Source organism: Clupea harengus, chromosome 25 (assembly GCF_900700415.2).
Source record: "Clupea harengus chromosome 25, Ch_v2.0.2, whole genome shotgun sequence".
Taxonomy (NCBI): Eukaryota; Metazoa; Chordata; class Actinopteri; order Clupeiformes; family Clupeidae; genus Clupea; species Clupea harengus.
This window is the reverse complement of record NC_045176.1, coordinates 11,932,216-11,944,790: the sequence shown is the minus strand read 5'-3', so window position 1 is coordinate 11,944,790 and position 12,575 is coordinate 11,932,216. Positions and strand designations below refer to the sequence as shown.

Below are 12,575 nucleotides of genomic sequence, written 5' to 3'. Positions count from 1 at the left end.
ATCATGAACCAACACACACTCTCTCTCTCTCTCTCTCTCTCTCTCTTTCTCCTGCTCTCCCCAAAACACACTTTATCACTTAAAAATTAGAAAATGAAACACAGCATTTAGATAATATCACAGAGATTCACATCAAATAGTGCACACGTCATTCAAATGAACTTGAGGTCAATCAAGAGGCTGTAGGCCCACAGTGTTACACTGCACTGCACATTTGAGAAACACAATATCTAAATGAAAGAGAAATACACATGGGCAGTACTAGACTATAAAACAAACCTTTTTTCTAAATTAAAAAGGTACTCTGTATACTACACAACAATATAGCCTGATGCAGAAAAGTTTGCTGAACTAGGTACACATTAGACTTTATATTTGGTTGTCTACATTGCATCACAAACTGAGTTCTCCCACACAATTGCCATACAGGCTTACAATTACAGTTTTTTTTACAATCATTTTCACACTTGTCTCAATACCATGTACCCTTTTTCAAAACTCGTCACACAGTGGGCTTTACAGACACACACCTGAGCACATCAGTTAACCTTTCATGTAAAATACTCTACAACCACCAAAACACTTCTTACTTTACCCAGAAGTGACTCATGTTGCCATAACTATAGCATATGCTCTCTTTCATTAAACTACTTTATCACTCAATGTACAATGAACTAAAAAACACAGACAACTTGAGGCTTTGCAAAAATACATATATTATGTGTAGTTGTATTTTCTATTTTTGCATAGTTTAGTCTTGCAATGCAAAATATATCACACCGCTTACATTTCGTAATTCAAAACAAATACATATGAAAATCAGCTAAATGCCTAAAGACAGATCTATTCAGCATCTTCTGTGATATACTATAGTACAAAAAAGTACTTTTCATTCCAATGTACAGTATGTGAAGCAACAATACATGAGACTACCACTAGAGGTGTCCTGCAGCCCTAATGCTGATCCATGGTGACATTTTTATGAACTTCACATTTACAGTACAGCAACATTCTCCCTGGCCTTGAATCTTTAGAAACAAATCTTTAGCACATCTTATCCACCCCTAAACTTTCCCATATTCCACAAATATTTGTTACCATGACACCAAGACAACATTTTTTGATCTGTGGTTTTGCAATACTGTAGATACCACTTTTGGGTATAGTAAATGTACCATGTGTGATCAGTTGTACAGTGGGTTGAATTCCTAAATCCTGGGTTTAATTCCTGCACAATACAAAGTGCTATTGTAAGTCACTTTGGATAAAAGTGTTTGTTATAGTTGCATTTTTGGATCATTTTGTCTCATTGATAGCCCATGACTTACATATACAGTAGTAATAGTGGGGGGAAAAAAAGTTAACTGTTTTGCACAGAGTATCAAAATGTCTGCGAAAATTGCTGTAGTTACACAGAGTTTTGCTGGTGGTGAACATTGACTGAGACAGGTATCAATGAATTTCGGAAGAATGCAATGCAAAGGTATCCACAGTTTAGTTCACACAGTATACTGATATGGTGAATGTGTTAAGGGTTTTGAAAAAGTGTACATGGTATTGAGACAAATGTGAGAATGTTTGTAAAAAAAACAGTTATATTTAAATAGCATCTTTAAAGGCAGTTATGTTGTGTCTCATGCAGATGAACCTGTGTAGCTTTGTAAAACGTTTGATAATACAAACCTGATCTTGTTGTTTTCAAGACTTGATATGAAGTTTTGAGTTTTAATTGTAAGGCCTGCTTTAGGTTACAAATAATATCTAAACAATTCAGAGCAAATGCGTTTGCGAGGTCAAATCCAAAATTCTATCGCCACCCCGTGGACAAATGACAGATATTTGTATAGCCTAAACGAGCACTGCAGAGCAGACGTAGCCCACATTAAAAAAAAATACGCGTAACGCAAACCATAGTTATTTGGGCCAAAAGCTTAACCTTTATGAGCACGTGAAGCTGTATGCAGTTATATAACTGAAGGAGGTTCATGAAGCTCTGACTCGTGGATGTTGAGTCAGAACAGACTAAGGTTACATTTTGTTCTGGCCAACAGGTCCTGAACTGATTCGATCAGTGACTCTCATGTGCAGCTTACATCTCCATGTATAATGTATTCATAACATAGGCCTACTTATGCAAGCTCTTGTGTGCATCTCCCTTTCGGTCCAGAAGATTTGCTTCTGTCAACTCCACGACGCAATCTTTCCGTGGCTGAATTCCTCTGCAATACTCATCACTAACCAGCAGATGGCCCACTGAACTTTGTTTTCCTTCCTCACTCTTGTTTGGCCCGAATACAATGCTTTTCACGACATGATGTCAAACGTTTACGGCATTCCAAGATAAATTACAGTAAACATAAAATTACAGGCAGGTTCTGAAAGGTTTGCTACTGAGGGTCATTAGGTCTCGTTTCAGAATATCTAATAGGAAAGGTAAGTGTACCTATATGAGTCATGCTTGATAAACTGTTGTTGGGACCCAGCTGAATATTGACATAGCACGTGGTAACTCGTAACGTTAGCCAACTTCATTTTGGAAGATTGTGTAACTTAACACATTTTCTTCCGTAACAGTGTTCTCTGTCAGCTAGGCGGCTATCCTAGCTAACTAGCTGACGCTAATGGTAGAGCAAACAAAGTAAGTAATAATAGTCTTAACAGCGGACTAAATAGGTAGATACGCAGGGTTGCTTGGATTGACCTTAAAACAAATTCTCAGTTGAATTTTGTTTTCAGAAGTGAAGTTACCGAACCTTGCTTGCATTTCAACTGGTATAAGCTAACCTGTTAAAACATCTTCCGGGATGGTTTGGTAAAATGAATAACACCTCCAAATAAAGTTTATTCGCTTTACGCGAGACAGAACGCCAATAATGTTAGGGTGCTGGGTTTTTTTTTGTTGCAGAATCATGCGAATTGTTTCCTGAAGAGGCAAGCGCGACCCCCCAACCAAACACTCAGAGGCGTTTTATATTTGACATGCCCTGCCATACCGATTATCGCGATACATGTAATACGAGAGCCTGCGTTTGTGTGTTGTGTTGTTTTATGTTGGTTTAGTTTATTATTTTACAATATATTTTCAAACCATTAATGCAAAGTATTACAACATACGTTCTCAAAGCACCGTTACAGTCGGTAAGTGAAAGATATTCGAGTCGACAAGGGCCCCGTATCAACTGTAACAATTTAGTTTACTCTGTAAACAAAAAAGGGAATGCTGGGGCCAGTCTTGTGCAAACAACCCATGTGTACTTCCAGAGTAAATTAATCGAGATGCATCACAAAATAATGACAAAGAATAACTCTATGCTGAGTAATACTGTAACCTCGGATGCAAAATACAAATTGATTGCTTTTAGTTGGTGTTTGTTGTGCCAGCAAAGACAGTGCATTCGAGTTGTATTAATTATCTGCTTCGCTGGGCTTAAAATGAAAACGTCGTTATGTCGTTATTTCATCGTTTCATGTGGTGATATTGCATAATAGCAATGAATCATATTTGTGCATATTGAAAGGAAATCTGTTTATGAAGCTGTTGTATGAACAACATAGTGGATCTGTTTGATAATGAACTTAAGGCTTTTTTCTTTCTTGATTTCAGCAGCTGTGAAATCATCCCAAATGCTCCTTAGCCATGTTGCCTCCAGGTCCTTGGGTCCTCGGTTGCCTGATGCAGTCAGGGCTAGTCCCCCTGCCTCATGGCCTTTGGTGGAGATGTTGCGGCATAGCTCAGGTATCTGTCTGTTTCCTTAAGTAGAGCACATCTTGACCCTTACAGGTTTCATGAATGAATGAATGAATGAATGCATACATTCATATACTCCTTTTCTCAATATTCCTGATATACATGCATTGCAAAGGGCTCACCCCTTCACCAAGGTTTAGCTCTCAACTGGAGAATTTTGATGGTAGCCATTGTTTGCAAGTACAGTAACCACGCTTTGGCTGTATGGTGGGGTTGAGAAGAGAGAGATTTTGCCAGGGAGCCCAAAAATATTTCCATACAGTTGATGACTATCTCAAAATGACTAGCATTTTATGACATTTATAAGTGTAATGTACTTTTTTTGAATGCTGGTGGCATTTTGAATGTCTGTTTAAAAAAATCCAAAGAACTTACTGAACACTTAACGATACTGAACAAAAGTAACTTATATTACGGAATCTATATATCGAAGCTGACAATCATAACAACAAGAGGCCACACTGGTCCGAACATCTCGTTTTTTTTTGTCTCACAGACATGGGCAAGTTTCGGCAGGTGTTCTCTAAGGCCAAACACATCGCCATCATCACGGGGGCAGGAGTGAGTGCCGAAAGTGGGATTCCCACCTTCAGGGGAGCAGGTGGCCTGTGGCGGAGATGGAAAGCACAGGTGAGAAGGGGGGACATGCCCAGACTGACCGCTGATCCTCCACGCCGCCCTGACTCTGTCTCACACGTTTGATTCTTTCTTTGCCGCGGCGCCAAAGGGTGGGTGTAGTTGTAAGGACGGCCCAATGACTGTTTGTGGTATGTTTGTGTGAAGTCCTCCTAATGCAGAGGTATCGGGTAGTGTTTTTGTCTTTACAGTTGTGTAAGCACATGGTCAGATCTCTAACAGTGGGGTGCCTGAAATAAGTGAGAGTTTGAAAAAATGTGCTAAATCTGGATACTGATCTGATGTTCTCAAACGACTCAAGACAGTTTGATAGTTTGAGTTCCGTTTGACTCAGCTAGATTCCTTGAGCAATGCTTTCATATTGGTCAGAGAGATGAACACAAAGATGAGTACATAAATGTCTTTTGAAAGGATCTAGTTTCTTTTTGAACTACTTCGCTCAACAGTTTATGACTCATGACCTTGTGATATGATGAGGGTAAATATCGGCAGGGGTAAACACATTCTCTTCAAAGGTCTCGTTTTGTTGTTGATGGATTGGTCAAAGTTTATGTTTTATCTGTGAGTCAGTGTTGAGAAATGCAGTTATTTTCCACTGCACTGGTCTATGAGCAGGCAATAACAACTTGTGCAACATCCAAAGTCAATGCTGTTAGACTTTCACAGCTGTGCAGAGATATACATTGTGAGAGGAGAGCTCAGAGAAGCGCCAGATGTCTGGGTGTCACCACCCCCCATCCCTCCCGCCTGCATTGTCGAACCCCTCAGAAGGGTTTGAAAAGGAAACTGTTACTGTCATAGTGGAAGTCTCTTCCTGAATGTCACCGCTGTTTGAATCTGTTGTGCAGAGATGGCCTGAACTCTGCCCTAATTTACCACCTTCTGAAGCGACACAGCCTATGCAATTCATTTATTAGTGACTGTGTGTACTGCACTAACTAGCAGTAATGAGAATGCTCAAACTGCAGATGGTCTTAACATAGAGAGAGGTTGTCTTTCATAACATGCACATTACCCTTCACCCCTTGGCAACATATCTTTAGTAGGTCCTCAGGGTTCTCTTACGGACCCAGTACTTTTCTTGCTCGTGACCCATCGCCTTGTTGTAACTTTTCCCTCTCAGGACCTGGCCACTCCAGAGGCCTTCTCTAGGAACCCCTCCCGAGTCTGGGAGTTCTATCACCATCGGCGGGAGGTGACGCTGAGCAAGAGCCCCAACGCCGCGCACTACGCCATCGCTGAGTGCGAGGCGCGCCTGAGCAAACAGGGCCGCTCCGTGGTGGTCATCACCCAGAACGTCGACGAGCTCCACCGCCGGGCCGGCTCCAAAAACGTGCTGGAGATCCACGGTATGGACGCTTGGAGGAAGGCAGGAGTTAGCCTGGCTGAGAAAAAGAAGACTGATGAACGTTAGAGTTGGGCTCAGCTAAATACTGAACCTATATTTATTTGAAAAACCTTCCTTTTAAAGGAACTGTTTTTGGCGATGTCTCATAATGACCTCTCTTGACCCTCTTAACACTACAGTACTTCAATCAGGTGATCCTACAATGGTGCTACAACAACATAATCACCATTAAAGTAATTATTTATAGTAACACTGCTTGCCTTCCCTGCACTACCAGTTTATATAAGGCCTGTGTAATTATGCTTGTCACAGTTTAATATTACTCATTCTTTTTAACTGATTATTTAAAGCAGTGTGGTGCTGTGTGGACTTGCTGTTAGCTGGGTACCCTTATGCAAACTGCGCTGCATATATTACACTAACCCCCCCAGCGGTACACACTGAGAATATCATAGCAATCAACACGCTGATCAAACATGCTAATTATGGCATTGCATACATTAAAAGACCTGAATATCATTATGAAGGTGACTTGTGACTGTTGCGTTCTTTTCGGTGAAGTGCCTACCACTTAATGGTCCAAATGTATCTGCATGGGGGCTGTCTTTGCCAATATTGATTGTTTCATAGAAGACATGCAGAGATAATACTCTAAATCAAGAATTCCCCCAATGCCTCTCTCTCTCTGTTGCCCTGATTCAGGTAATTTGTTCAAGACCCGCTGTATTAGCTGTGGGAGCGTGAAAGCCAATCACAAGAGCCCCATCTGTCCATCGCTGCTAGGCAAAGGGTAGGACCCAGCAGCACTTCACTCGCTAGACAGGCATATGCAGTTCACACACTGTGGTCATTTCTTGACATGTGTCTCCTTTATGTCTTTTCTTTTTTTGAAACCCTCAGTGCACCTGACCCAGAAACCAGTGAGGCCCAGATTCCTGTCAATGATCTGCCAAGGTACAGTGGAGCCAGTGCGTTTATGAGGGGCTAAGGCACTGTTTTTGAGCTGGTGATATGTCATGGCTTCCACTAAAGGACAAAGAAGATATTGTTCTGTCTGAAAACTTAAGGTCAGCCCTACCCATCTGAAGAATGCTGCTATACATAGTATATAGGGAAAACGTACTGTAGATGCTCACAAGAGGGCAGTGTTTGGCAGGTCGAATGCTGTGTTTAACAGTGTGGTCAACGTAATCAGCAGTATTGGCTGCAGTCATATCACACAGTGTTTATCTTTTGAAGTGAATGTACTGGTCACTGTGGGAGGATTCCTCCAGAGTGAGTGTGGTTTATTTTGAAACGCCACAGGCAGCTGAAGCGAGGCGGTGCTCTCAAATCAAACCACAGCCCTCATTAAAATGTGTTAGATAGTACCAACTGGCTGTGTAATCTGCCCTAAAATGTGATTCACAGTCTTGAGCAAACATCCAGAGGAAGTGAGAATTTGCTTTGATGCAACTGACTCCCCTCTAAACACAAGAGCGCGCAAAGCATCATCAGCTTGATAGACAGTGCTGTTTTGGGGAGTCGAGAAACCAGTTCTGGAACAGATAAGCAGTCAGACAGATCAAATAGCTCATGTGAGGAGAGGACTACTGAACGGTGGCCCTTTGTGTTCTGTGACTGACTCTGTCCTGTGGCGAGGCAGATGCGAGGACAGTGACTGCGACGGTCTGCTGCGACCCGACGTGATCTGGTTTGGCGAGACCCTGGACTCCAATGTCCTGACGCAGGTGGAGAAGGAGCTGGACATGTGTGACCTCTGCTTGGTGGTGAGTCTCTCACACACACACACACACACACACATATTTGCCCGCCACCCGCCCCTGTGCTCACTGTTCTCGCGCCGCATCACCCGGGTTAAACACACCCTGCCGGCAGACAGCAGGTTTAGCGGGCACCTCCTGGAGATGCGGTGCATGGCTAGGCAGAGACTAAGTTTGCTAGTGTATACGACATGTTTTAAATGGAGGGATCCGGTGTAATGGACACTGCTAATCAGTAGCATCTATACAAAATGATATGGTACATTAAATCATATGGCATGTAATATGGAATAATACGGTATGGTACACCAATTCCATGGGGTGAAGTACTGAGAAAACGTCTGTATGTTGCCAAAAATAGTTTGGCCTGTGATATACGCTGGTGTGAATGTAGAGGTACATAGGGATTGTCCTCAGCCAGCAATCCCTTGCTCTCCGCACAGGTTGGCACATCTTCAGTGGTGTACCCGGCAGCCATGTTTGGCCCGCAGGTGGCCTCGCGGAGGGTACCCGTAGCTGAATTCAACACCAACACCACCCCCAAAACCACCTACTTCACGTGAGTTACATGGGCACAATCATGACGCTCTTTTTTCTGAATATTATTTCCTTAAAGACAAAATTCAGCAAGTGTGATCAGTAGATCATATGTCTGTGGCAGTGGAGGGACCATAGTATTTAACACAGTTAGCCAATATGATTGTCCAAACTATCCAATAGCATTATTAAGATAAAGTTGTAACAGCTATTTGCAAAGATCTTGATTGGCCGGTGCCTTATACATGACTGATTGGCTGTTGTTTACAGGCATCACATTCAAGGGCAGTGTGGAACAACACTGCCTCTTGCTCTGGCACGTCACGAGTCAGAGGTCATCTGAGAGGTTCACGAGTCAGAGGTCATCTGAGAGGTCACGTACCTGAAGCCAGAAGACATTGACGCCTCATGGTCATTGAAGCTGCACAAACACGCCTCGTCTCTTTGGATTCTGGGAAGTTCTTTCTGTGGCCTTACTGCTCCGAATGCTTGGTGGTGGAAATGCACATCGTGTCACTAGAGACATTATGCAGTGTTAGGATTAGTGGATATCTCTTGGGCTTGTTTAACTTGAATAGGACTACGGGGGACTATGGCACAGTGGTTTTAAAGTTTGTAGTATAGTCGGACGTAGTATATGGAGCTGTATTTATTTTTTTTAGGGTGAATGAGGGATATATGCTGGAATCCTAGATGTCATATCAGATGGGATGGTACTGTCACATTACATATTAGGTATTTCTTATTATAGGTGCTGGGACGCATTTGGTTACCGTCTACATCTAATCTGACTCTGCTACATCAGAGATTATTCACAGGATATTAACAGTAATTCTTCTCAAGTGCTGCTTTTGCCAATGCTAGGTGGTCGTACCCACCCTGTTATGAATGTGCCTTATGAGGATGGTATATGCTGAGAGGTCCGACAGCGGTGTGGAAAACGACAAAGCAGTTCTCTATGCATGTAAGGGAAAAGTCAGGCAGCGCAGCTTTAAATGTCATGTGATGACAAGTTACATTTAGTTAAAACCATTTTCAAAGCAGTTTACAGTTATTGTCTTACTTTTGCTTGGTTAACCAAACATTGTATGGCACGCTTTTTGTATGAAGGTAGAACATAGGGGATGATTAAAAAGAAATCCCTTCAGGACGATACAAGACCCCCCCCCCCTACACTGTGCCTGGAAGTCCTAACGCAATTCATTTCTCAAGAAGGACTGGCGCACTATACATTATCCCTGACCTAACACACGGCGCAAGGGGGGAGCCATAGAGGTTTTATAAATGAGTACCAAAACAACAGGAGATATAAAAGGACGGGAGGGGGAGGGGGCTTTCGCTCAGCAACTGTTCCACGTTGGGATCATTCTGTTACATTCCAGACCCGAATAAAAGGTTCTCAACCTTATCTCTACTGGAATGGGGAGGCGACTAAAGTGCCTTTTTATGTATTTCTTTTTTTGGCTGTGTACGCACAACACAGATTGCAAAGTTCTGACTCTCTCTGAATGAGCTCTGGGGTGATGATAGACAGCTGGGTCCATTGATGTAATATGCTTCCTTGTCATTGGTTGACAGGGTGTCATGGTTGTACTCACTTGTAGTCACTTCCTCTTGATGTCTGCTTGATTTCCTAGTGGTCAAGCCATGGTATGTGTCTGTATGGTTTGTGTTTGTATGTCCTGAAGCACCATTGTGGTCTTTCAACACACCTATGATATTGACTGTCTATTGGTGAAGGCATTTGACCAAATTTGACATGCATATTTAATGACACTCCTAGTCTTCTGTAATACTAAAGATGTTAATCGTTCAACTTCAATGTTCTATTCGGTATACACTGACATTAGAACACAATCCAAACTACATGTTGTTAATGTCATTGTCAGCAAAACACATCCATGCAGTGTTCGAACCATTAAACCTACCATATGCGCATACCATCACTGTGTTTCGCTTCTATTTGATTCAGTGAAAACATGCTGTCTTTACCCATACTGCTATATACACACTCATAAATACATACACGCCAAATACATACAACACAGGACGCACGATGCATCAGTGTATTCATTGAAACCAATTAGTCTTTTTGCACCTGATCTGGAATCATAATAAAGAACTTAGAGATGTTTATACGGACCTGGACATGGTGAATTTGGTGATCTGATACCAGTGCCACTTTAATTAGCAAGTGAGTCGGGATATATTATGTCATTTCTCTGTCTTTTTATGTTGATATTGTAACTTTTCATCAAACTGTGACATCTGTCTATTAACAACGTTATTGAAAAGCAATCAATCATTCACTTTGGTACATTTCTCAGATCTGAATTAAATTTCTCAAAACTGTTTATTCAACCTCCACATCATCTAGAAACTTGTGCCCATCATAACAGCAATTTCTTAAAAAGCATAAAGGTATCTATTCATAGTTTTTAAGTTTCAGTGATTACATTCAAACCCTGATTATTTACTTAGTGATTGAAGCAATCCTCATCAAACTTTCTATCTAACGTGAACTATGCATTCAACCGGCTTATATTAGAGCCACATCTTCATGGCTACCTGGGATATGGATCGCTAAAAAATTCCAGTACATGACAGATTTAAGGGATAGAGGAGTCTGATGAGTCTGTTATATGTGCTGTATTTTAGTGTTTGAGTGTTAACTGTACATTCCACAAAGTGAAGATCAGAAACAGCAAACCGTCACTTTGGTTTCCTTTATATTCCTTTTTTAACTTATTCTGCTGTAGGTCGTAAGTGCTTGGCATCCAGACTTTATCGCATATTTCAACTTGAACTTCCCACTCACTTGTGAAATAGGAGAATGGATGGTTTACACCAAGGCGGCATGTTATGAGTGGGTTTTAGGGCAACATTGTGAGGCTATCGGCCTGATAGTAGACACGTAAAGGTTTTTTGTTTGCGGCTTGAGGCGTGAGACCATTAGCCCTGGTTGGCCTAAAGGTAGCCCTAGTTCGTACAGGCCCGATTGTGGAATCGACTAATGTATATTTGAAAAGGAATTTAGGAAGGTTTGAAGGGTAAAGTGGGGTATAAATTGAATCACATGGGTCAGGAAAGATATGGAATTTGTCAGAAAGGTAGGAAAGAAAAGCAAAATCCAGCCCAGTCAAGGCAACAGGTTGAAGTAGAAAGGGTGATTCGAGAAAGGAGGTAGCTGAAGAAGCAATGGAAACAAGCCGTTGATAAACAGACAGAAGATATAAGTGTACTGCAGGCAGTGGTAAAGAGTACAGCTACATTAAGATGGGAGGAGCTCCTCAGACAAAAAAAGGAAGAAGAAAGAACAAGTCTTTATTAATTCCAGGGAAAACCTGAAGTGTGAGAGTTGAAAGAAAGGACTTAGAGAGGTATCTATTGCATGGTGCTGTTTGTACTAATTGTTTCGAGAAATGCACTTACTGCTTTGAAAATGTGCATGAGCGGAGGTCTATAGAGCTGATCCTAGCACAACCGCTTTGAATGTAGATCTGGTAATGGTAATGTTTGCCCATGCGTAGCCATAACCATCTCAGTAATTACTTTAGGTGAATATCTAAGGTCCATCTGTGAATATGCGTAAATGCACCTAATCCACAGCACCAGGTGACTGGATGCAATGAAATCTCTCAGTGCTTGATGAATACTAAGTGCACTTGGAAGTGACAGCATTTTTCACTTGTTTTGTGTGAGATCAATTGACTTTATGCTCCAGTGATCAAACCGCTAGGTGGATAGTTTGCTCTAGCATATGATAACATGGTACGGCAGTGGTTAATGTCCTAGAAATATTGAGCAATACAGAGCTGTTGTTCTTTTGGAAACAGGCTGTGTGAGTATGACCCCTGGCACTAGAGGAATAATGGTAGGCCATTCAGGGAACCCAGCTGCGGAGATAAGGAAAAGAAAGGAGCAGAGAGAAAAAATGAGTACAGTCTGACCCGCCGGACGAGTGAGTTAATGGAGTCATCATTTCTGCTTTGGGCTTTGTGAAGATCATCTTGCTCCTTGAAGAGAAAGGGGTGACAGATGGAACAAGGGACCTGATTTGCAGGAAAAAAAATAGTTCAAGAGATGAGAGGCTCAACATAAGATGAGATGCTCTGAAACTAAGGAAAGTCTGCATATGTCTCCGTACACATACACTCGTATTTTATCACACTATCTCTCACTCGCTTGCTCGCCAATATTACATCTTGACTGCATGAAATGCTGAATATGGATGTGTTGCACAGGCAAGGTGTAGGTCTGAACCACAAGAATTTCAAAATTAGAATTAGTTCAAAGTATATACTGTTTAAGTTACCTCCTAGGCTCATAATGTAAATGAACTATGCTGGTCTGGCGACCTTTTGTTTATCTGTATGATAATTAAGTTTCTCTGACCTGTCGCCTACCCCCATTGGGGGCTGTTGCTTACACCTCAGTTCATTTCCTAACCCCAGGTGTCTGAGCAATGCCAGGGTGTGGACCTTTCCTTTGTTACCACGATAAGATTACCATTCGGAAAATTAAAGTGACCACATGTTTGGTG

The 12,575-nt window shown here is 41.8% G+C and overlaps 1 protein-coding gene across 4 annotated transcripts; it reads left to right on the top strand.

The window, feature by feature from the left end:
- The first annotated feature begins 2,306 nt into the window (after positions 1-2,306).
- On the top strand, positions 2,307-10,168 carry LOC105899433 (NAD-dependent protein deacylase sirtuin-5, mitochondrial-like). 4 transcript variants are annotated; one of them, XM_012826631.3, is made up of 9 exons: positions 2,307-2,433; positions 3,608-3,736; positions 4,245-4,378; positions 5,508-5,733; positions 6,435-6,522; positions 6,633-6,686; positions 7,378-7,501; positions 7,939-8,054; positions 8,303-10,168. In XM_012826631.3, the coding sequence occupies exons 2-9, from the start codon at positions 3,625-3,627 to the stop codon at positions 8,373-8,375; spliced, it is 927 nt and encodes a 308-aa protein (XP_012682085.1). In that variant the 5' UTR covers positions 2,307-2,433; positions 3,608-3,624; the 3' UTR covers positions 8,376-10,168. The 4 variants fall into 4 exon arrangements, with proteins under 4 accessions (XP_012682085.1, XP_012682076.1, XP_012682093.1 ...); XM_012826622.3 differs by having other exon boundaries at positions 3,605-3,736; XM_012826639.3 differs by lacking the exon at positions 2,307-2,433 and adding an exon at positions 2,461-2,638 and having other exon boundaries at positions 3,605-3,736.
- The last annotated feature ends 2,407 nt before the right edge of the window (positions 10,169-12,575 follow it).

Coding starts and splice junctions, on each gene's coding strand:
- LOC105899433 (XM_012826631.3), top strand. CDS start 3,625: ATGCTCCTTAGCCATGTTGCCTCCAGGTCCTTGGGTCCTCGGTTGCCT. Junction 3,737..4,244: donor GATGTTGCGGCATAGCTCAG/GTATCTGTCTGT, acceptor TTTGTCTCACAG/ACATGGGCAAGTTTCGGCAG. Junction 7,502..7,938: donor TGTGTGACCTCTGCTTGGTG/GTGAGTCTCTCA, acceptor CTCTCCGCACAG/GTTGGCACATCTTCAGTGGT.